At 43.4% G+C, this 24,861-nt stretch overlaps 1 protein-coding gene across 3 annotated transcripts in view; it reads left to right on the top strand.

Annotated features, from left to right (window-relative positions):
* Positions 1–24,861, top strand: part of dock11 (dedicator of cytokinesis 11) — a 45,124-nt gene that overhangs the window by 13,301 nt on the left and 6,962 nt on the right. For 2 of the 3 annotated variants that reach the window (XM_078105696.1, XM_078105694.1), the window contains exons 13-47: positions 1,528–1,650; positions 1,791–1,873; positions 1,963–2,085; positions 2,281–2,357; positions 3,053–3,237; positions 3,334–3,399; positions 5,366–5,458; positions 6,774–6,897; positions 6,995–7,107; positions 7,190–7,273; positions 7,518–7,607; positions 8,412–8,533; positions 8,635–8,704; positions 8,800–8,925; positions 9,201–9,272; positions 9,604–9,750; positions 9,948–10,031; positions 10,504–10,615; positions 10,984–11,022; positions 12,208–12,389; positions 14,120–14,233; positions 14,595–14,670; positions 15,075–15,163; positions 15,717–15,837; positions 16,114–16,180; positions 16,569–16,616; positions 16,746–16,891; positions 18,566–18,681; positions 19,762–19,899; positions 20,712–20,894; positions 21,251–21,364; positions 22,012–22,227; positions 23,027–23,084; positions 23,883–23,989; positions 24,327–24,449. In XM_078105696.1, the coding sequence (XP_077961822.1) occupies positions 1,528–1,650; positions 1,791–1,873; positions 1,963–2,085; positions 2,281–2,357; positions 3,053–3,237; positions 3,334–3,399; positions 5,366–5,458; positions 6,774–6,897; positions 6,995–7,107; positions 7,190–7,273; positions 7,518–7,607; positions 8,412–8,533; positions 8,635–8,704; positions 8,800–8,925; positions 9,201–9,272; positions 9,604–9,750; positions 9,948–10,031; positions 10,504–10,615; positions 10,984–11,022; positions 12,208–12,389; positions 14,120–14,233; positions 14,595–14,670; positions 15,075–15,163; positions 15,717–15,837; positions 16,114–16,180; positions 16,569–16,616; positions 16,746–16,891; positions 18,566–18,681; positions 19,762–19,899; positions 20,712–20,894; positions 21,251–21,364; positions 22,012–22,227; positions 23,027–23,084; positions 23,883–23,989; positions 24,327–24,449 (3,831 nt within the window). The remainder of the gene's footprint in view (positions 1–1,527; positions 1,651–1,790; positions 1,874–1,962; positions 2,086–2,280; positions 2,358–3,052; positions 3,238–3,333; positions 3,400–5,365; positions 5,459–6,773; positions 6,898–6,994; positions 7,108–7,189; positions 7,274–7,517; positions 7,608–8,411; positions 8,534–8,634; positions 8,705–8,799; positions 8,926–9,200; positions 9,273–9,603; positions 9,751–9,947; positions 10,032–10,503; positions 10,616–10,983; positions 11,023–12,207; positions 12,390–14,119; positions 14,234–14,594; positions 14,671–15,074; positions 15,164–15,716; positions 15,838–16,113; positions 16,181–16,568; positions 16,617–16,745; positions 16,892–18,565; positions 18,682–19,761; positions 19,900–20,711; positions 20,895–21,250; positions 21,365–22,011; positions 22,228–23,026; positions 23,085–23,882; positions 23,990–24,326; positions 24,450–24,861) is intronic. The other variant, XM_078105695.1, reaches the window with a different exon arrangement.

The raw sequence follows: 24,861 nt of genomic DNA on the forward strand, positions 1-24,861 counted from the left end.
AGGGGGAGGGATCAGATCATGGTGTGCAAACAATAAAAAATTGGCCTAATCTCCTTTTTATAATCATGATATTGAGTTGGATAGTTTATGAGTAATTTATATTAAGCAAAAGACTTTCAAATAATATTGTAGGTTCGTACAGTTGCAAACTTAAATCCAGTGTAAACAGATGACCTTTTCAGTACCTCTTTACAAACTGAATTATCACCAGTAGAACATTATCTATTCACTCAAAGTCAAGTTGTGTCTGAAGGTCGTGCTCAGCCTTACCTTCTACATGACCTCACACGGCTCACGGCTCGCGTCCTGACTCCGTGATGACGGAGCTCTTCATTGAAACACATGCAAAGTGATTTTCCTGTTGACTTCTATCTCTCTTTTGCTGTGCTTTCATTTTTCAGACTGTTGTAGTTTCTCCAGATGTTAAGTGTGTCTACCGATGGTGCTTCGTTTGTGTCCAGCATGTAAAAATGTAAAAGGATCCACAAGGGCCTCAGTTCAGCTCATTAAACGACAGAATCCTTCAGGCGGAGAGCTTATTTGGCAAATGATGATGGCCACTGCCCCCCCCACCACAGTGATGATCTTTGCTCGGGCAAAATATATTGGATTGATGTCAAGAATAAGCTAATATTAAAAGAGATAATACAGAAAGACAAAGATTAAATACATTTATTCATAGTAGGTAAAAGAGAGGTTTAAAAGTTAACTGAGAACATGTCTTCCTTATCTTCCGCCTGAGTCGTCATATATTTCTAAACCGTTGCTGTGTTGTTAACAGAAAGTGCAGCAGCTGCCCAAAATAAAAGTCTTCATTCAGGACGTCATGTTGCATACCACCATCTGTGAGAGTACCACACCAGCGCGCACACATATAAATGTGGAAGCCTCCACGTCTGTGATCAGTGTGCTGTTCGGCCGGCCACACTTTGGGTGTGGTCCAAGGAGGCAAATGCATTGGATGGCAGGCTACATGAGTGTAAATGTTGGAGGGTTTTAAAAAACGTGCGGCAGCAAATGTGCACGATTTGGAACCAGAATCAGCTGCATGGTTGTATTAAAACAATGCAGATGGCCTATTTGAGGGTGGAAAGACATGAGTCAGAGTCATGGCAGAGTGGAACCAGGAAGTGTGTCTGTCTGATTCCGCCCCCTCCCGTCTACAACTATACCGATTTAGACCTGCATAACCCTTGAGACGTTGCAACCGCTCCCTCTAACGCTGAAACTTTTACGATTTCCAAAAAGACCTCCTGCTGCTACAGTCTAGATTGTCATTCCTGTTAATGCGACCAGCGTGGCCGAGTTTACTTGTCACCTTAAGGTTGTTTGTGCTCAAAACGACCCCATCTCACGAAACCCAAAATAGATGTGAGGGCCTTGTGGTTTTCTTGTAGAACCAGCAGCCACTTCCCCTGCGCTTGCAGAGAAGCAGTGAATGGATTTGCATTTTAAGATTGAAATGCTGAGCATGAATGATGAGTGCTCTAATCCAGACACCCCCCCCCCCCCCCCTCTCTCCTTCAGGGAATCTTTTCAGTGACCAACCCTCATGCAGATATCTTCCTGGTGGCCCGCGTGGAAAAGGTGTTACAGAACGGCATCACGCACTGTGCCGAGCCGTACATCAAGACCTCCGACATCAACAAGGTCCACTGCCCCCCCCCCCCCCCCCCCCACCCCACACACACACACACACGATGAAGGCAGCTGAGCTTTCCAGGATGACCACACACTCTTTTTCTTTGCTGGTCTGTTTTGGTTCATTGCCCTCTGTCTGTCCCCTGCAGACGGCTCAGAAGGTGCTCAAAGCTGCCAAGCAGACATGCCAACGCTTGGGCCAGTACCGGATGCCGTTTGCCTGGGCTGCCAAGTAAGACCGGAATGACCCGAGAGCCTCATACCGTGAAATGTGTCATTATGATGAGATATTTCTTTGTGTTTTTAAACATTTGTTCCCAGGCAGGTGTTCAAAGACGCCCAGGGCAGCTTGGACATGGACGGGAAGTTTTCTCCTCTCTACCGCCAGGACAGCAGCAAAGTGTCCAATGACGACATCGTCAAGCTGCTGGCCGACATCAGGAAGTTAGTCATTAGCACGCTGCTGTAGCTCAGAACATTCATCCCGTTGCATATCTATGACTTTTAAGACATCTTTTCAAACTGCGTGGCTCTGTATTCTATAATAATATTTTCCCTGTAAATGGATAATGTACAAAGGTCCTTTATTCCTGCATCTGCTTGTTTTAAAAAAAAATCTTTTCTTCTTTTCCTTGTCAGACCAGAGAAGAGCAAGCTTCAAAGCATCCCAGGACAGCTGAATGTCACCATTGAGTGTGTCCCACCTGACTTCTCCAGTAGGTTGTCACTTCTAAAGGCTCCCCATCTCCTAACGTTTGTATAGCCGAGTGCCCTCCTTTAAAACAAACGCAACCCTACAATGGGTCTACAATGTACAGTAGACCCTTAAAGGCAATAAAATGTATGTCCCTTCTCTCGTTTATACTTTGGGGCAAATACTAATACTAACCCTAACACTATATATCTGCTTTTCAGAACCAAAATATCAAATTTGTCAAAATTAATTTAGTTTCCTTTTTAAAAAAAGTTTAAGGAAGGGGATTTTTTGTCTTGTTGGTAATCACAGACGTACCCCAGACTATATGAAAAAAAACAACTATTCAATTAATATATCAATAAACCAACTGGCATCTAAAGTTGAGAGTTGTGAAAATTAATAAATGTGTCTTTTTATGATCAGGACTGAAGTTGGTTAAAAGATAAAATAATGTTAATATATACAATTATTATTTTTCTCAAGACTTATTTTTTTTTTTAAATAGGCCACATGGTTTGATCTAGAATAACATGCAAAATAAAACTGTACATTTGATTGACAGGGTCTCATCTGTAATCCATATCCATACGTGTAGCGGTTTAGTATTTGTGGTGCACTAAGCTCACGAACATGGCGGTGGGTTTAGTGTCGGCTCGGAATCGGGAACACAGTGGCGGAGGAGTGGCCCCCTCACGCGTGCCTTCTCTCCCGCAGATACAGTGACTTCCTCTTACGTTCCCGTCAAGCCCTTCGAGGACGGCTGTGAGCGGGTGTCGGTGGAGGTCGAGGAGTTTCTGCCCGACGAGGCCAAGTACAACTACCCCTTCACCACCTACAAGAACCAGCTCTACATCCGCCCGCTGCAGCTCAAATACGACAACCAGAAGACCTTCACCAAGGTGTGTGACTCATGAAGGAAGCTGGCTGTAAAATGTCATTGTATTTTGTGCATTGCTGATTATTTGCTCTGCTGTGTCACGTTTTCTCCACAACAGGCGAGAAACATCGCCGTCTGCATCCAGTTCAGAGATTCAGATGAAGAAAGTGCACCTTCTTTAAAGGTGAGTTGTATGAACTGTATCTATAGGATACAATATGTGGTAATATCGTTTTTCCAAGAAAAACGCAGAATATTTTTTCCCGTAGATTCTTTTCACAGAATTCCCGAGATCATAATAATTATAATAAATTCAGAAAAAAGGGAATACATTACTCTTCCCCAGGGACCCGTAAACTGTCTTAACAAAGAAACTGAAGCAGAGAATGAAGCAGAGACTCACTTCAGTAAATCCACTGCATCACACAATGAATTATATCACAACATACATTCGACTATCGGAAAGAGGGAGGAGGTGTTTTATATAGGTATGTATTTCTGCTCAGGACGACATGGTAGACAGATAAATAAATAGATAGATATCCGAGGGGGGGTGGAGACAAGCACTGAGTCTGTTTTCAGCAGCTTGGCAGGGGCCTAAAAGCAAAGGTCATGAAAACTCGCAGAATGTTCCTTCGTGAGATTTGATCGATTGCGGCGGTCTCAGACACAATTTGTTGTATTGCTTTTCACAAAGTGGAAGTCAGAGTGCAGCTGAGAGGCCAGAAAAAAGGGGAGAGGAACCGCTTACAGAAGCTGATCATTATAGTGCGCAGGAGAAGATAATGAATGGTCACTTTTTTTCCTTCCTTCCTTGCCCCACATGTTAAATATCTGTGGGTGGAAATGGCCATCAAAGCGGCATGGATTGATTCTCTCTCCAGAAAAAATATTTTTAAATGCTGCCGCCAAAACAATTGCACTTGATGCTGGCGAGTTATGTCAGACGGGAAGATCAGCACCCGGTCATGCGTGTCATACCGGTACCGCACAATGAGCTTCAGCCAGCAGCACGCTCCTCAGGAGATTTTAATCCAAAGCTTTAACATCTGACTTGTGAGGAAATTCTTTTGGAGCATTTGGGGAGCAGGAACGTGGATGCTCAACAAGATGTGTTTGCGAATTCATCAAACATCTGCCTGTTGACTAGCCACGATCTCAGGTTAGATTCTACCTGAAGCTCTGTTGGTGCAGGCGCTTAGAAAAATGCCTGATATGATAAACGTATGAACAGTACAGCCTCTGTGACGGATAAGATCTGAGGCATCTGCCCCAGCCCGGCCTGGACCCTCATCACCCTTTGAGTAATCAGGACTCCCATCAGCCCTGTGTGCTTGCTGCTGCCGTGCGGGGCCCCTCAAGGTTTTCCATCCACCGCACGGCGCTGTCGGGATGAGAGGTTCAGCCGTGTCCTCAGAGCCTCTCCCTTCCTCTCTGCTCCAATCAGTCTCCATTTGAATCGGTTGGCTCCAGAACTCTGTCCTTGTTCTGGCGAGCACTGCTTGTTATTGTTCATTAGAGACGACTACAACTGTTAGCATCGTAATTATGGCATCACAACCAGCCAACAGAACAGGTCTGTTTTTTTTTCTGTCACCCATCATTAGAATTATTGTGACCCACTCAAGCGCGTGTTAATATTTCTCAGAACTTTGGCTGCTGTGATAGAAAGTAGAGCTCTGGTTGTGCGTTGTCCCTCCTGGAGTTAGAGGCTGCATTTATAAATCCCACATTTCCATCCCTTAATTGCTCCAGTTTCCATTTGGAAAGAAAAATGAATACTTACGTGATCACATGTGCAGTCGAAGCGCAGTAATTGCTGTGTCGGTGGGTTTCTGCAGACCTGCTCCAGCAGTAGAGGCAGTGCTGCTTCATTACAAGACGGTGAACAGTGCTTTGCAAGGCCTGACCGCGTGCATTGTTTCTTTTGTCTAGTCGGAGGCCATGCTTCTGATCATTTCAGGCTCGCCTCTCTGGTTTCTCAGCTCTTTGTTTAATCTGTTGCTGCTTCGTAGATCCATACAAATGAGGGAAACGCGCTCTCACCCTGTAGTCACAGATGACCGACCACCCGCTCACCGGTCACTGTGTGGCACCCGACATCAAAGCGCCACAATTTGATGACCGATGTTTGTTTCCTTGCCTTCAAGTGCATCTACGGCAAGCCGGGAGACTCACTCTTCACCAGCAGCGCCTACGCAGCCGTCCTGCACCACAACCAGAGCCCGGAGTTCTACGACGAGGTGAGAGGGTTTCCTCATCTTCAAATGCAATATTATGTTGGTTACATTGAGCATTCAACTTTTCACAGTAACCAAAGCTCTCATTCATGAGGTTATCAACACTGAATTAGACATAAAGAGGAAGACAGGAGTACAACAAGGAATCATTTAATTTTCAGTTCAGTGCTCAAATCAGGCAGCGCTAAAATAATCCAATAAATCAGTCTGTGTTATGTCGTTATGTCACTCTCATCTGGTCAAATAGTCACTGACTCCTCCGCACACACATGAAGCCACAGAGGTCAGGATGCTGTTAAGGAAGTGAATTAGAGAGAATCCATATGGTCCCGATATCAAACGGATCAGGATCTTCAGAGTCCTGCATTCCCACACGCAGGCACGCTCACCGGGATTTACCTCCAGTCACATCGCAGAGAATCTATTTTATCTTTATCTTCAGCTATGCTGACAAGCGCTCTTTAAGATGAGTTTTTTGTTATTTGTATAATTATAGACAGGAACAGATATCCTTAAAGGCTGTCACTATCTAAATGATTCATACTCTAGTCATAATAATCATTCAAGAGCTTCCTGACAGTTGGTTACTGGAGCCGTATTTGTGGGAAAAATGTGTGTAAATCAGCAGCAGCAGAACACTGGAATACAGAATACATTTCCGTGAAAGTGCTGCCCTCTGGTGAAGGAGTTCTTCACAAATACTGTGCCAGTGAGACGGTACAAATAAATAAGTAATGGAACCAGGCATATAGGATAATTTAAAAAACAAGATTAAAGTTGTAAATATATGAGAAAAACATAAAATATTCATTAAGATTTGACGAGAAAGAAACTCTTTTATTCTTCGAAGTAAGTCAAGTTCACAGCAGTCTTCAAAGTCCCGATGCTTCGATAGTTGGGTGAGCTCGAATCACAGAAGTGTTTCTTTATGACAAGGTATAGTTTGATAGTGAAGTGGTGGTCTGATGAGATCATGCAAATTCAAGAGATTAAATCCTTGACAGTGAAACACAGTTTACATGATTTGTTCTCACGCTTGAGACTTACATTTTGCGAATCCTACTTATTGGTATCATCCAACAACGCCCCTCATACACCATTGTGAATGCGTCCTCTGGGTGTAGGTTCACTGTAAAAAAACAAAATACGTGTATGAGTGTTCGTGGGGATAGTTTTCCACAGAACCAAGGGACTGTATATTATATAACACTTGTGACAATCATTTTTGTAGAAAATACCCTGAACCATGACTTTAAATCTATTGTTGGTATCAGTTTGTTCCAACTTTTAAAAAAGCAAACCGTTCCCCGGTGTCCAGGTGAAGATTGAGCTGCCGGTCCACGTCCACGAGAAGCACCACATCCTCTTCACCTTTTACCACATCAGCTGTGAGTCCAGCAGCAAGGCCAGCAGCAAGAGGCGCGAGGGAGTGGAGTCACTGGGTAAGTGTCTCTCTTACTTAGATCAGAATTTCCTGGGCCGTGTTATGTTATGTACCCTGATGAACGACATCAACACCGGCGCTCTCCTGTGTTCCAGTGGGTCACTCTTGGATGCCTCTGCTGAAAGATGGCAGGATGCAGTCAGCCGAGGTCCAGCTCCCTGTAGCTGCTGCCTTGCCTCCTGGATACCTGTGTCACGACACCCGGAAGGTACAGTCGCTTAAACCAAGTACTGCGACTCCACTATTCCTCCAAAATCAATCAATCAGCACATTTGTCTGTGCTTCAACAGTCGCAGCCAGATATCAAGTGGGTGGAAAACGCCAAAACGCTGTTCAAAGTGAGGAGCCACGTGGCATCAACAATATATGCTCAGGTACAACACTTTATCCTTCAACCCTTCTTTGATACCCACATATATGTACCCCCTGCAGTGCTGTAGTTCACAGTATCCATAGTCGTTTATTGGTAAAATGATTGTTCTCAGTAGTACATCACTTTGCTCCTCTGCTGCTCCTCCCGTCTGTTTCCTCCAAACTCAAACTACTGTATGCCGCACAGACTATGGTGTAAAGGCAGTGTGTGCGGATGATAGTAACATTGTGCTGTTTCACCCACAGGACCTGCATCTTCACAAATTCTTCCAGCACTGCCAGCTGATGAGGACGACCACGGAGGGAAGCCCAGCAGAACTTATCAAGTACCTGAAGGTGATTGAGCTCAGTCATGGAATTAACGAAAAAGAAGAATTTATAATGTAATTCTACTTTACACAAAGTTAAACAAGATATATAGATAGATAAAAGAAGATGATAAATATCTAATGTTTAGTTTTTATTCACCTGTTACTCCTACGTATCTGCCATCGTATTTGGGTAATTGTGTGAATATCTGTACTCAGTCACAGACTTTATTTCACAGTCTGGGTTGAATTACATTACATTACATTACATGTCATTTAGCGGTCGCTTTTATCCAAAGCGACGTACAATAAGTGCATTCAACCATAGGGCACAAACTCAGGAGAACAAGAAACAAGAAAGTGCAATTTCCTCAAATAAGCCAATTTACAATTTGCTATAGATGAGTGACGTTACAAGTACAATCTAAGTGCTACAATTTGTTAGTCGAGTCGAGGTAGAGTCTGAATAACTTAATAATATTTCCTCTAGGGCCTTGGATGCTGAACAGATGTCTAATATTGGGGAAATCTGAAAATGCCCCCCCAACTTTTGGGTGGTGGTCAGAATTCTTGAGAATTCGACGTTTGAATCATACAGTTTTTTTTCTCACATGAAAAGCTTTTACTATGTCTATTCTTTCTTGAGGTTTGCCTAAAAGTCAAGTCTGTTCTACAGCTTGAGGTGACCAGAGTTTTACCCTTTTTTAGGAAAACCTTCTTAAAGACCCAAACTCTCGTAATCCGTAGCCTCTGCAAGCCTTGTAAAATCGTTGCACATTAAAATCCAAGTTGAAGTTATTACTCCTGGATTTCTCTTTCTCCCTTCCCACAGTGCCTGCATGCCATGGAGACTCATGTAATCATCAACTTCCTTCCTACGGTGCTGATGCAGCTGTTTGGGGTGCTCACAGCAGCGACCAAAGAAACCCATGAGATTGCTGTCAACTCGCTGCGGTCAGTTTTACCACTTCGGTGAAACGTGAATGCAGTTTGTACCAACAGATGCTGAAGACAGACGCTCACTCTGTAACTGTGCCCTGCTTCTGTGCCTTCAGTGTGATCATACATATAGTCTCCAGATGTCACGAGGAGGGCCTGGAACACTACCTGCGCTCTTTTGTGAAGGTAACCCACCAACACAAACGCTGCCACAGGGGTAATATATCAATTCTGGAGGTTTCAGGTTTTTATTTATTATGTGTCGTTTGTTCCCCTCCTAGTATGTGTTTGTGACCAACAACCCTTCATCGGGAAGCTCTGCAACCACCCACGAGATGCTGGCCACCGCTGTAACAGCCACCCTCAAGCAAACGGCAGATTTCAACACAAGCAACAAGCTGCTGAAGGTGTGTGCGCTCTATACTTGCTGCGCGGGTCAGCTGTAGTACCGTTATTGAAAAGCAGGAGGCACAGCTTCACCGTGTCGCTCTAAACAGAAACTTCAGTCTTTGTGACCAGAGACGAAACCCAGAAGCATGTAGCTGCTTCTGTCTTGTTCCGTGATGGCATATATTTGGTATTTCTTTAGTCATATACCCCGGCTACACCATTGTGGAGCTTATCAGCATGTTTGGAAATACCCATACTACTATAACCCCATTCATTTTATCCCTTTCTGTAGTACTCCTGGTTCTTCTTTGAAACCATGGTCAAATCCATGGCCCAGTACCTGCAAGAAGGCAACCGCATCAAGGTTGGTAATGAGTGATTTCTTCTTCCTTCAGTCATTTAAGGTGAGCAGCATGAGACACTACCCCAAAGTGCAAATGTTCATGTTTAGCACAACCTCTAAAGCGAACACATATCAAGTTATGTTATGGATCATGTCAACACCGTTCAACAAGTGCGAGGCCTGAAGCGGTTAGAACAGGTAGAACTGGAAAGAAATGTGTTCCTCCTAATTATCCACGCCCTGCAAACCTGTGGGAGTGTGTGACGTCCCTGCCTGTTTGTCACGTTGACCTTTTGATTCCGTCAAAGCAAGCGTTCTGCCTTTACATGTTTTCCCCCGAATGTGTCATCAGATGCCCCGGGCCCAGCGCTTTCCCGACAGTTTCCACCAGGTGATCCAGTCGCTGGTGTTGTCCATCATGCCACACATCACCATCCGCCACATGGAAATCCTGGAGGAAGCTCGATGCATCAACCTGAGCCTGGCCAATTTCATCAAGGTCTGACCCAACCTGCTCTAACCCACTGAAGGCTGTTTGCTGGGAACAGTCATTCATGGCGTCTTGGCCTCCTTACATGACTGAGACTGACACTACTACAGTTTTTATTTCGAACTCTCCTCCAGAACAGAAATGTGTTTGTCGTGTCTGTTCCCTCAGCGGTAGATAATGCGCTAACCACGTTTTCTCTCCCTCAGAGGTGCCTGACCGTCATGAACCGGGGCTTTGCCTTCGGCCTGGTCAACCACTACATGTGTCACTTTGGTCTCAGAGATCCCAAGGTACATGCTCAGTGTACATGTACATCAGGGCATGCTGCAAGAACGGGCGCTGGTTTGCCTATTTCTAACCTGCATTTAGGAGACGTTCTGAGATGGTTTATTTGGGGTTTTAGAAGATAAATTATTATCAAGCACTTTTTGAATTTCTAATGGGATTTATTGTTATAAACTCTGAGCAAGTGAAAAAACAGAATTAAACTAAACTAAAGTATTTCTTATTTTGCTGATAAGATACTTATGCGTATCAGATTGCGTGCATATAACTGACTAACATGTGCCGTGTCTCATTTGACTAACAAATTCAACCAAAGTAGTTCCTAGCGGACTCTGTTTGAAAAGCGATATCTGCGGCGCCGAGTATTCTATTCGAACAATGAGGAGAATTATATTGCCACTCTGGGGCAGTTAACATACATTTGCATTAACCGTGTGTGGAGTCACTCAAATATTTGTGTCTTCTTTTGGCACGCAGGTGCTGACTGAAATGAAGTTTGATTTCTTGATGGCCGTGTGTAACCACGAACACTTCATCCCTCTGAACCTGCCCATGGCTTTTGGGCGCACCAAGATGCAGCGCGTACAAGGTGAGAAAGTCCCGACGTCACGTCCTTCCCATCTGAACGCATTATGCTTCATATCACACGTGTAACCACTGACCGTCTCTCACATGAACCCCACAACCCGCCCAACAGCCTGCTTCTGACCCACATCCAACCACACGCGTCCCCTCTGTTAACCCGCCTGACTTATTGGTTCACGCATACACGTGTCTCTTATTGGTGGCACGTCCCACCGACTAATTGATACGAATACACAAGCAAAAGTGATACGCAAACAACTACGCTGTGGAAATGCTGCATGGATTGTTTACTGTTTCAGCTCCCGATTTATTTATTTTCAACAACCCCCCCCCCCTCCCCCCTTCCTTTTTTTGTGTTTTGCTTGTGGTCAGATTTTATACCGTATGCGACGGAGCTTTTTGGCCCTGTAGGTAGGTGAAGCTCATCGCACCATCCTGCACATCATCGCCACAGAAGTTTGCCGCCGTATGCAAACGACTTGCACCTTCTTGCTCTGAACTGCACTAACATCGCCATCCTGCCAGCCTCACGCCCTTTTCTCCTCGTAGGGCTCCCAGCCAATCCCACTCAGCTCAAGGCTAGTGATTTGAATGCTAATGCCCTTCCATGCCTCAGTCTGTGTGTTGCCATGGGGAACAGCGCCGCCGTTGTGGAAAACCACTAGCTTTTCTTTTTGTGTTGTAATTCCAAATATCTTCTCACAATACTGCAGTTCTCTCTCTCTCTCTCTCTCTCTCTCTCTCTCTCTCTCTCTCCCTCTGTTCTTTTCTGTTCCCTCTCTTTCTCCCTCTGCGAAGAGGAGGCAGAGAGAGAGAAAGCGCTCTCTCTCTACCTCCCCTTCGCTCTCGGACTGTCTGTCTATCTCCGTCATTACAGAAGATAATTGCTGCAGATGGGCACTCAGTTTCCTGCCTGCTTTGATATTAACACAGCATTATTATGAAACTGTTGTTTGTGTGGGGAGACAGCCCACTTCTCTTTTTCAGTGGCACGAAAATATACAACTACCAAAGTTATGCATTGAGAAATAAATGATCTTAAAGGATAAGTTCATCCCAATATCAAAAGCACTGATGTGTCCTCCCACCATGTAAGAATCTGGAAAGTTTTAGTGTTTTGGAGTAATCCACAAAACGGATAGCCAAATGACACTCGGCAAACAATCTAGATAATTTGATAGCAGAAAATATATATTTTGGGATGAACTGTCTCTTTTATTTCTCCTCTTTCTGTGCTGTGTGTAAATGTTGACGTCTGAATGAATGAAGTTTTGGATATATTTTTTGTATACATTTTGTCGCAAATTGTTGTTTTACTTTTCCACAGTATTATTAATTCAGGACATTAGGACTTAACTGAACAATACTTATTATATTGCATTTACTGTATGTATTTTTATTCTATATCAAAGAGATGCAGTTCGGCAAATGACCAGTTACTGTGAAACCTCTACAAAAAATATATTTCACATGACTGGTTATATTTTAGTACAAGGAAATTGATCTCAACAGACCATGCCCCATTAAGCCATATTTTATCAGCATCAGCTCAGCCGCTACCTCTCTACCGACGCTTCCCCTCTGTCCCAACCACAGATCAGTGTCTGGAGTTTAGCCTGACGGAGGAGTACTGCCGTAACCACTTCCTAGTGGGTCTGCTGCTGAGGGAAGTGGCTGAGGCCTTGCAGCAAGGGCCCGAGGTCCGACAGCTGGCCGTCAGCGTTCTCAAGAACCTTCTTATCAAGCACGCCATGGATGACCGCTATACATCCTTCAAGGTGAGGGAGGTCAAGGCATTTCAAGATGTTACTTTCAGGAAGTAACCAGCGCCTTTTTATAAGCTGATGTACTGTACTAGTACAAAACATATATTCATCATTTCCTAAAAAACTATGTGGAAAACTGCAATGTATAAACCATAACAATGCAAAAATGCTTAATTAAAGAAGCAAATAGAATGCGTTTACCCCAAATCCTGCCACACGGGAGAGTTGGTAAAACTCCACATGTTAAACATGTAAACATGGACATGTTAAACATCCAGCCAATCCTTGTTTGGTGTTGAAAGAAAACCGCCTTTTCCATTTTCTTTAATGCATTCTGTCGGCTGAAGGCCTTGTGCAGCAGCACACTGTCTATAATCCTGCTGTCTTCTTCTTCTTATTATTATTATTATTAATCGGATTATTCTCCTTCCAGCATGCATTAGAATATCACATAATGATCGGGAAAATGATGTTTGTCAAAAAATGAATTGTCCCACCAAAACAAATGGAGTTCCGTCTGTAGGAGAACAAAAAAAAAACACTAAACCTAGAAAAATAATAAGTATAAGTAGTAATAACAAAATGATTTGTCAGCATTTCCACAATTTGTCACTCTTCATCATTTTTGGATAAATAAATCTGACATTTTGGGCTGGCTGTAGACATGTGGGAAGTATTTCTCTAATATATCTTGTTTGGCAGAGTCTCAAGTCTCCCACGATATTCATACTTCTTTAAATTGGACCAGTTTCGTGTCTAGGGCAAATGTTTGATCATTAAGGATCCAGGTTTCTTAATAAGCGTGCGAATGCGTTTAGAATGTCCAATCGTTGAGTAGTTAAGGGTTAAGTCAGCATTAGATGCCCAGAATTAGCCCATAGGAATTACATTCAAAGAAACAAATGAAATCAGACGATATTCATTCATTTTTCTCATAAAATATCTAACATTTTGTCATTAAAGCACTAATTTGTCATCAAAACACTAAAACATTATTTAAAATGACCCCTCAAGCAAAGGGCCTGGAAGATGTCCAAATCAGAGAGTAAAAAGTAGGAAATACACACGTGGCCTCCTGCCAGAAGCACTCAGGAGAACCGATTCCTCAAGTGGTAGTTGTGGTTTATGGTAAAATTCTACATTCACATATTGTCTTTTTTCTTTTCATTTTCTCCCAGCAATGAACTCAAGATTTGAGTTGTCATGCAGAGTTTACAATTAATATGCTGTTATTCAAATTAGGTTTTTTCTTTCTTATATTGATGGAATGAGTGGGTGAAAATCCTGCATAATGTAACTGTATTCTAAGTCGGGGCTAAATGACCTCCTAAGGATGCCTTCCAGATGGATGCTTCTTCACATGCAGGTTTATCCAATCATGTCCAGGGTGACTTTCCCTGTTACAATGCCTGACCCTTGTAATCAGTTATTTTATGAGAGAAACGTTAGTGTTAGGGTCACGCTCTGTACATATTATAGACTGCGGTTTAACTGTGTGCTCATGTCCTGAACAAGATATCAATGTCTGTTATGCAAACAAGGCAGTGTTAAGAGTTCAGCGACTACTAGGAGCAGTCGGCTATTGAGTAGTTTGTTAAGCGACTGTGTTTGAGCCTATAGTCCTTTTCATCACAGTCCACCTCTGCAACTTCACTCATGAGTATCACTACACATATCTGACAGTTTCATCGCTGCATTTTTATATCAAAATAAATGTATCTAGTCCCATTTAATGTTTTCAGAATCAACAGGCCAGAATCTGTTTGCTCTACCTGCCACTCCTTGAGCTGCTCTACCAGAACTTGAAGCCGCTGTCTGCCCAGCCACACACCTCCAGCCACGGGCTCGGCCTCAATGTGAGTCACCTTTGACCCTGGATTTCCTACAGGAAGGTTGCAGAGTGCTTTTGTTACTGCTTTCTAATGCAAACCTTGAATGGTCACATCCGTCTCAAGTCTTATGGAGACCTGGGAAGGCGACTGTTACAGTAGTCAAGTTTCTTAAAGATAAATGCCCGGACAAGTTTTTACAAGTCCTGTTTAGACACATTCTTGATGTTCTTGACGTGGTTGTAATCTGGGTTGGAAAATTGTGTTAATGTCACTTCTTCACTGACTTGGGGATAAACACCTTATCCAATTCTTATTTTGAAAAAAGTCAGAACGATCTCTTTAACAATGGACCATAATTGACTTGTTCCAACTTGTGGATATCCAGGGCTCCAGAGATGACCTGATATCATCGGGGTCCACGGATAGCAGGAGAACCAGCGCTGCGATTGACAGAGACTACAGTGAGTTCATGCGGCACCGTTCACTAGTGACCTGAGACAATGTCAAGAAAATAATGAGACCGTTCAGTGTCAAAGATTTAGAAGAATTTCTTAGTTTTACATTTTACAGGATGTCCCAAGAGAGACAGATTGAGTATGGAGAAGATACCTTTTCCTTTAGTTTGTCATATGAGTCTTTCACACACTAGAGTATTTCCCCTGGTGACAGAACCAGGGTTTGTTCTGGGCCTCTGGATAGATGGTTTATCAAGATGTCTCAATCTTCCAGATATGTTAAAACAAGACCCAGTATGCAGTCACCAAATTCCTTACTGAGCTTGAGAGAGTCTAATGTCACTGACATGCCGCTCGTTAGAATAGAGTCAGTGTGTTTTCGTTAATGTGCTGCTTTCGTTTGGCTCCAGGCGTGCCGGCACAGAACGGCCACGTTGTGAGGAGAGAGGACTCCCGCTGCTCTCTCTTCGTGGACACGGGAACGTCGGACAGCACCGAGGTGAGAACCTTTCAACCCAGCAGAACCGCAGCTGAACACGACGCCACGCATTTTTCTTTTTGCCGAGTATATATCTGTTTATTTTCATCTAGAGACATTAGATGTGTTCTCTGGATCCCTTTTTTATATTTTTATTTGTGAGATTCTTTTATTAAAACATTAGCTACGGCTCACGCCCACCTACCCAGTGTGCATCAACCCAGATGTTGAAGGGTAGACAGAGTTGGAAAGCTTATTCATCAACTGTGTAAACACACTCTTTTCAGCATGCTTACTTACTTTGTGACACTTCTTGGCCCCAACTTCCTTCCCTAAACCTTCTAAACCTTACCCATCATGTAACCTCATCTATAAGTATATTAACATGGACTTTTTACTGTCGCTGGAATGTTTTGTCCTACTGTCAGCCAATCCTCTGTGCAGACACATCTCAAAAGAAAGGTAGAAAAGGTTACCAGATACAAGACTTACTTTGCTTGACCGAGTCAGCAATGTTGTTTTCCACCACATGGATCTGAATACCTCGTCATCAAGTGTGTTTGTGTTGGTCCAGCTGAACAGACGTGGCTCCACCATGAGCAGCAGCCCCATGCCTCCCATCGGTAGACTGGGGGAGTACGAGATCAAGGGGCTCCTGCTGTCCTTCCTGCACATCGTCAAGACCTTGTCAGAAGGTGAGTGATGATTTTTAACTACGTGCCCGGTCACTCACCACGACACAACGTTCGGCTTCTGCGGACCCAGAAGCTCGGCTCTGCTGTCACACAAACAAGGAGGTTGTGGACTGACTAATATTCAGCCAGGCATCTCACATCAAGGATGTGTATTTTGGCTGTACCGGTCTGTCTAAAATCCACATGAACCATTTATTCAAGTCTGATTGCATATTTATTAATGTTGTCTTAAAAAGAAAAAACATGCATTAAGTTTGACTTTGTTTTTGACTGCAGACACCCTCATGGCCTACTGGAACAAAGTCGGCCCTCAAGACATCATGAACTTCCTTAGTTTGTTAGAGTGAGTAATGGTGAAAGGGAAATAATTCTTCTAACATAATGGTCTGTTTGCAGTGAAAACCTGTTTTCTCATGACTTCTGTTGTTTAAACAGCCTTTTGATACTGTTGTCAGTGACCAACAGGAGCGACCCATCTGGAGCCGAGTCATTTAGGAATGATGTCAGAGCTAGCCATTTATCTGTGTTCCCTTAAAAAACATTAGCGCAGAAATGTATCCTTCACTCTATTTTCTTAGGCACAGAAACCACCATTGTCCATGTGTGTTAACAGATAATCAGATATATGCTGTAGTGCTACCTTATGTTAAGGACAGAAAATGAAAAGTAAAGTGAGCAAAACGTTCCATATCTCTTGCTGATACCTTGTATTACTTTCGCTTTCTCTGCAGGACCTGTTTGGTTCAGCTCCGCTACATTGGAAAAAGAAACATTGGGCGGTAAGGCTTGAAAAAATATATAAATATATATTGTATGAATGTGAAACCTAGCTACAGCAGTATGATTCAGTATGATCAGTTATTTCTTTTCTTTTTCAACTAAATGTCTCTTGCATTTTATTTAAACAGGAGCCAGGAGATGTGTGTGTCGAAGCTGTTCTCCTCAGACCGAAAGTCTCAGACGATGCCGGTGATGCGCTGCAACCGAGCCAGCCTGATGCAGACAAAATTACACCAGTTCGGCACCATGGAAGCCTCCCTCACGCTCAATATAGGTAACCACACAGAGATGCGTGCAAAGCTTTAGGCTACACTTCTTCTTACTCTTCTCAATAATTAGCATATCAGAAGGATATGTCTTGTTCTGTTATTGTATTGTTCTAGAAAGACAAGCAAAGATACAATTTAGGACAATATATAGGATGACGTGTCTGGAGAAGCACTAAAGGAATGTTTTGAAGTGGGGTTGTATGAGGTGCTTATCCACAGTTGATGGGAGTTTAGTGAAACAGAACAAGTACGTTCAGAGGAGCAAAGTAAAGTTCTGCCGTGGACCCAGTCAGCAGCAAGTTATACGTCTTCTACAATATCATCAGCAGACCAGCAACCCCGGTGTTGTGAGAAGTAAAGATGACAATGGTCTTGCACCTTAGTGGTGGTTGCTTGTGGGAAAATGTTCTTTGTCTGCAAGGTAAAGATTCTATTCTGAATATAGGGAACATGCAAACTGACATATTGTTTCTAGGTTTTACTGCTGCGCCCACAGCAGTAGAGCGCATAACATTACTCAAGAGTTAGTACGCTAGTGTGTTTCTCCAAACTCCGTGTAGGTAAAACACTGACTATGAATAAGTACCTCATAGAAGCCCACCCAAAAAATACCTGAACCATCTCATAAATATCTACAATGGAACTTTGTTCTGGACATCAACACATTTGCACAACCATGTAACTACTATATAACATCCTGGTTCTGGTATCTCTTTGATTCTTTCATTGCACAGTTCTTGCCATGCAATGTTATCAGAAAGTATTGTAAAAACCCAAATCACTAAAACAAGAACTAACAAGATGTTACGTTTTGAATCAACCTTATCTTTACCTTAACCTTACCTTAATCACCTTATTTTTACCTCCTTGTAGTGTTACAGTCCAGACACGGCCAGCTTAACTAATCAAGACTAATAGTGTAGGCCGGAGCCCAAATCCTGTCTTGAAACCTGCAGCCTTGTTTAGACTGCCAAACAGGTTGTTAAAGCAAAGTTTATCTCTCAGCCAGACTTGTGCTCAGCTGAGTTCTCGTGAAAATCAAGCTGTTGTTGTAAGAGACGCACAGTGAGCAGTTGTTATACCCTGAACTAACAACCTTACACCAAGGTACAATACCGTGTCCGTACCTGAATGGGCAATCTCTGACCAGTTATTTTCAATTCATCCTGAGCCTATTAAATATCACCCACCACATTGTGTCAAGCTTAATGGCCTCTGCCAGCTAAATATAGTGGATTAATGCAACAGTGCGTAAAATCCGAACTGAAACTTGATGGGAGATTTGTGGTCTATTGCAGAGGTGAAAGTCCATGCTGACCAATTCTGATACCAAACCACACATGTCTCAATTAGATGTCAGTATTACGTTGCGTTGTTTTTTCACCTTGTTGGACTGACAAACCGTTTATGACCCTGACAAGCTGCATGCTAATATTGGCAGAAATATGCAAGATGTGTTAATTTGTGTAAATGTTTGTCAACTTTAGGAGCATATTAAAACACTTGTACTATAATCTGTGTTATCAAACATATTCAAATCAGCAAATTAAAGACAACGCTGCTAACTAAACACAAGCGGTAATCTGCTGCTTGTGTGTGCAAGTGAGCCCTTTCCCTAAACTGTCTTATTGTAATATCTTGTGTGTGTGTGTGTGTGTGTGTGTGTGTGTGTGTTCTAGGGTCGGGGCCTTCAGAAGCAGAGATCCACCATCAGGCTCTACTTGAGGGAAACATCTCCACGGAGGTCTCTCTGAGTGTCCTGGATGTCCTCTCTCTATTCATTCAGTGTTTCAAGGTCAGTGTGCACGCATACACATTTAAAAACAATCAAGAAAAAATATACCGTATTTTCCGCACTATACGGCACACCGGATTATAAGGCGCACCTTCAATGAATCACCTATTTTAGAACATTTTTCATATATAGGGCGCACCGGATTATAAGGCGCATAAGATACTGCAGTCAAACGCTTGATGTCGGGGCGGGTGGATGGGGGGGGGGGGGGGGGGGGGGATGTGGGGAGGTGGAGACGGTGCTTTTAGGGTCCGACCGATGCTGCGAGGTGCGTCCGCTCCCACCGCCCCCCTCGCCATCCACGCCCTAAATCTTCGGGCTGCTCTCCAGCCACGCCGCCTGCTAAGGGCCCCTTTTAGAATAACTTATTTTCCCCGTTAAGATGGTTCAGCTACTGTAAAGAAAACGGCACCGTCTCTCGCTCTTTAATCTCATGAAGTGCTCGGCGAGAACGACAGCTTTGTTTCTCCGATGCGCCCTGAAACAAGCTCCATATCTCACGCGCTTGAGCGCCCACTCAGCATCTCGCCGTCGTAGACCGAGCTTTGGCATGACTGGCAGAGCGCCTTGAGCGCCGTGTACAACCAGTATGGATCAACCAATTAGCCAATTGATCCATATATAAGGCGCTTCGGATTATAAGGCGCACTGTCGTTTTTTGAGAAAAAACTAAAGGCTTTTAAGTGCGCCTTGGAGTGCGGAAAATACGGTATTGAAAAAGAAAAAGTGAGCATAACCCCTACGCCTCAACGCGGCACTTGACTTCACGCTTAGCAGCTGACCTAAAAATCAACTTTTTGTTATCATTTGCTCGCTTGGGCGTTCCCAACTAACTCGTCTTGAGTCTCCAAACATGTAGCACAAACCTGCTACAGTGCACTAGTGCACATCTCCACACTTGTTTGACGATGTAGTCTAATTTCAGCTTTTTATACATCAGTCTCCTTTGTGTGTGTGTGTGTGTGTGGATACTTTTACACACATATTTAAGGGACACAGAACTTTATTTTGTTAAGGTTGACTTTTTGCATGTGGTTTCTTGAGAAAATAATGTAATTCAATGATGTGTGTGTGTGTCAGACCCAGTTGCTGGACTGCGATGGTCACAACCCCCTAATGAAGAAGGTGTTTGACGTTTACCTGACCTTCCTTAAAGTGGGCCAATCAGAAGCTGCCCTCAGACACGTCTTTGCTGCTCTCCGGGCTTTCATCAACAAGGTAGGTGGGCACGCGGCGATACTAAAACCAGAGTGACTGAGACGGGCTCTGCTTAAGAAAAGATGCTTTTTGTCCTTAAGAAAGAACAGTTTCCGCCACCAGTGAGCAATCAGAGGTGATAAATGCCGCCATTGGTCCCTGCCAGTACTGTCACTGCGGCAGTGTTTTTCTCTCATTGCACTATTAATAACATCAAAACATGAACTGTACTGCCGTTAACTAAGTGAGCGGATGCATGGAATAAACTTCAGTTTCCTGTGTTTATCGTTGTTGCTGCTGTCGTCTTCCAACGCTCACGTAATGTTTGATAACTCTCAAGCAATGTATTTTTAGAATTGCTTTTATACGTAGCTCATTCAGATTCTGTGTAACAGGATCTCTGAGTCCTGAGGGAACAAGTCCTGTGGCTCCCAAGGGAAGCGAGCACCCACTTTCCCACTGGTGTCTGAAAGCAGTATCACTGTTCTGTGAATGCATGACGAGCTGCAGAAGTTGCTCTGTTCTGACATGTTTTGATATTGTTTATAGTAAGATATGGAGACGAGATGGTGACGTCGCAATATGCATATTTAGTAAGACATGATCATTTGTTCACTAAAGGACTGTGATTCAAACAACAATTAATTGATCCTACAAGTAGAGTGTGTTTAGTAAAGGTTTGGTCCAACTGTCTTTCACCTTGCCGAAGAGCTAAAAGGTTTAATTTGAATGAATCCCACACACTGAAAATAGTTGCTGCCCTCCTTTCATACTAACAGTAATCTTCCTATCCCATCTCTGCCCTTTAACACACTAACTCGTTGTCCCGTCAGTTCCCGTCGGTGCTGTTTAAGGGCCGCGTGACGCTGTGCGAGGCCCTGTGCTGCGAGGTGCTCAAGTGCTGCGTCTCCAAGCTGGGATCTCTGAGGGCCGAGGTGTCGGCCCTGCTCTACCTGCTGATGAGGAACAACTACGAGTACACCAAGAGGAAGACCTTCCTACGCACGCACCTGCAGGTAGAGGAAGACCACACGTGTCGTCCTCCAAACTGGACGGATCAGCTTCTGGTGCATGCAGGTTTACTTCTCGGGGAACAATATCCACATCGGCAGCAGTCAACACTGTTGGTGGTCTGTAGTTCAGATGCTTTCCAAAGAGCGGTGGAGAATGTCAGGAGTGTAAACAGACTGCGTGCTTATTTTCTGGCTCCACTGCTAACATTAGCAGAAGGCCATCCAGCGTTCCATTCGCTCTCACTCTTCCCTGCTAATACATATACCAAGGTGATCTGTGTTTACCCTCCTTTCATTTTCTCCCCCGTCTGTAACTATTTCCCCCTCTTTGGTCTCCCCCTCTCTTTTTTTTCATCTAGATCATCATTGCTGTGAGCCAGCTGATCTCTGACGTGGCGCTGACCGGCAGCTCTCGTTTCCAGGAGTCTCTCTCCATCATCAACAACTTTGCAAATAGTGACAAGGCCATGAAGGTACAGAAAAAAGGGAACGATTTTATAGTTTTGAAAAAACTTTAAAATCGAATCAAGAAAATGGTGGCTGAAATATTACTATCCAAGTCAAGAGGGAATTCGTCCTAAAACCTGCAGCAAGCCCATCTGCAATCCAACTCTCTTTGTGTTTGTTTATTCTATATTTAGAGCAGCCACTCCGGTCCCATCTGCTCCTAATGTGAGATAGATTTTGCAGCTCTAAATACAAATGAAGTTTCTTTCAAAAAGAGGTTAAGTGTTCTAGCTGTGTCGAGGTTTTGGCTGATGTGGATTTTTGGCATAATGTATCAAATGTGTGCAAACAATGGGAACATCAAGGTTCGCAAGATAAAGCGACACTCCTAACGGTGCCTATTATGAGACTCCATGTGAGTTTGTTGCCCCTGTGCATGCTGAGAACCCTCCCCAGAGATTGATGATTTTTTTTGTTTCCTTTCCTTCAAAACGAGTGTATGTGGTGATTGATGAAAACCTTGTCCAAGACTAACAAATCTGTTTGCCAAATTGCAATTGAAATTATTGGTTGTAGCCCAGCAGCAATGTGTTTGCTGGATTGGATTTGAAGCTCTTGCCCCTTCGGCTATTATCCAAATAGATTGAATCTATCCTCCCATTGCGTGATGCAGTCCACAGCCTTCCCCACTGAAGTAAAGGGGCTGACCAAGCGGATCCGCACGGTGCTGATGGCCACGGCCCAGATGAGGGAGCACGAGAGAGACCCGGAGATGCTGCTGGACCTCCAGTACAGCCTGGCCCGGTCCTACGCCAGCACCCCCGAACTGAGGCGGACCTGGCTGGACAGCATGGCCCGAGCGCACCTCAAGAACGGAGATCTCTCTGAGGTATCAGCAGGGCTCTCTGGATGATTGCGTCGTGTCATATGTTCAAGCTTTATAATTCTATAGTTCACGCTTTGTCAAATGAAAGAATAAACCTCATCCTCCACTCTATTGCTACTTTACTTAAATTACGTTGTAATAACAATATGATGTTTAACTGCAGTGAACATTTAGATGGGTTCATGGTTGACACCAAGGTAAACCTGGGTCCAGTGGATTTACTGTTAACCTCAGTTGAGGTGTATTTATTTTACTGGTTTTATTACCCACAAGACTAAGAGGAGAGAACCAGAATCTATCATAAAACATTCAATTTGTTTGTTTTGTCCAGTTTTATTGTCTTCGTTTTTTTATCTATTGCATTATATATTTTAGTTTTTCTATGATTTTATTTCATATTTTGTTTTTAATTGTCATTCTTAATTTCTTTTAAAATGTCATACTCTTTTTTTTGTCTCTTTTGAATTTAGAAAAACACAACATTTTCACTATCTAGCTGAATTCAAAATATAACAATGACTTTACAAATAAGAACTCATTAACTTTCCACCTGGCAGCTGCCAGTTTGTACATACCGTTGTCACTGGTGATAAGCTCCCAGAATGAATACAAGGCGTGGCCGGTAGATAGGAGTCACGGGTGAACACAATAGACCAGACGCCATACTGATAAGTAATGCCATGCCTGAGTTGGTGACAGTCTCACATCGGTGTCTCTGACTCCCTTTTCAGTTTCATATCCACTATTGATCTTCTTTGGGAATCTGCTCTAAATCTGCTGCTTTTTGTTGTTGTCTCCACAGGCGGCCATGTGCTACGTCCATGTGGCTGCACTGGTTGCAGAGTACCTGTACAGGAAAAGTAAGGACCTCCGCCCATCCATTGTGTGTACACACACACACACACACACACACACACACACAGAGGCACAAACAATACTTTCAACTTCATTTGTGGCCTAGACTTCTAAATAATCACCAAGCAATGTGTCCAGCATTAACAAAAGTACTAGGGGGGTTAAACCATCAAGCAGAAAAATAGTTATCCGAAGAAGCATGTCCAGCAGCCACCTCAGTGGAATTACTGTGTTAAACAGCCAGTTCGCCCCCATGATTAATTGATTTTTGATTTTGGTGTGAACTGTCCCTTTAACCGATACCTGGACAGATGACTAACAAGAGTGCACATACCTAACCTTCACCAGGAAGCGCTCTTTCCTTAAAGCGCTTTGCGGTTTTCCGGGAAGATCATCACAATGACACATGTTAGTTTGTAGACTCGCTATTCAGCATGCAAACTGTCAACAGACTAATAGCATCACCAGCAGCACACTATTCTAGTATCTAGTAAAAACCAAACCATTGCTTTCAATTCTTTAGGAATGTCAACAGGCAAAAACCTTTTATTGGGTGTGCGGCAGCTTGGCAGTCTCTCTAAAAAAGTATGTTTGACATCTGGCCCAGAGGCATTGTGTAACCAGTGTCTCTGCTTTTATCATGTGATTCAATAGGAGGTTGTCACAAACCACCAAGTTACATTATATATTCTATGAGTCGTGTCTCTTCAAACCAAAAATGGGTTACGGTCGCTGTTTGTTTTGTCGTGGATCACATTCGGATTTTCCACCAGTTTATCAAACTTGTCTTTTCTGTTCATCAGAGTTGTTTCCCAGTGGCCTTGCAGCTTTTAAGAAGATTACCTTGAATATTGAAGAGGAAGCTGCTATGCGAGAAGACACTGGAATGCAAGACGTCTATTACACTGAGGTGCGGCTGTCGTCACATGAGTTGTTCTTTTGTGTATTACGTTGTGAAGGCACTGGAGCAATTATCAGCTAGTCAATCCAGATACCCTGTCATTAACTGACCGACAACACATTTTTTTGTTGATCGTCATGGATTCCTACATTTTCATACCAACTCTGGCTGGTATCTAAACTCCACACTTGAATGTAGTAGTGATTAAAAAAATTGTGCCATGTTGAAAAATCTGGTCAAATTTATAATTGTGAGATCCTTTAATTGCTCAAAAAAAAGTCATCATGTATTGATATTTTATTAGTTTAATGTCATAAGAAGAGATTCCTTTCCGAACTCTTTTTAGGAAGTCCTGGTCGAACACCTGGAGGTCTGCGTGGAGGCCCTTTGGAAAGCCGAGCGCTATGAGCTTATCACGCACGTTGCCAAACTCATCATCCCCGTCTACGAGAAGCGACACGAGTACGAGGTATCATCGCCACACGCTCTAACGGATATCGCGATGAACATAAACAAACTGCCACTGTTTCTAGCCTGTCCTTGCAAAGTAATCCATCCGTGCCTTCCACGAGCGTTCGACAAACAACACGTTTGTACATCCATGTAAGGACTTGTCTTCATATAAATACACGTGTGTAACGTTTACCTCATTCATTCTTCACTCATGAGTAAGCTCCCGGGCTGCCTTCACTTGTTGTCTTGCGCGCACAGGATTGTTAATGTTCTTTAACGTGGCTAAAATGGCCGAATGACAACATGAAACCAGTTTGAGCATTTTAACTCCATTGAATTAGACTCTCACTACTTGATAAGGAAAGTCTGTTGTTCACATGAGCTTTGAATAGCTCTTCCTTGCTGCATCCTGTTGGGGGAAGCTTAAG

The sequence above is a fragment of the Gasterosteus aculeatus genome, chromosome 7, assembly GCF_964276395.1.
Source record: "Gasterosteus aculeatus chromosome 7, fGasAcu3.hap1.1, whole genome shotgun sequence".
Classification (NCBI taxonomy): Eukaryota; Metazoa; Chordata; class Actinopteri; order Perciformes; family Gasterosteidae; genus Gasterosteus; species Gasterosteus aculeatus.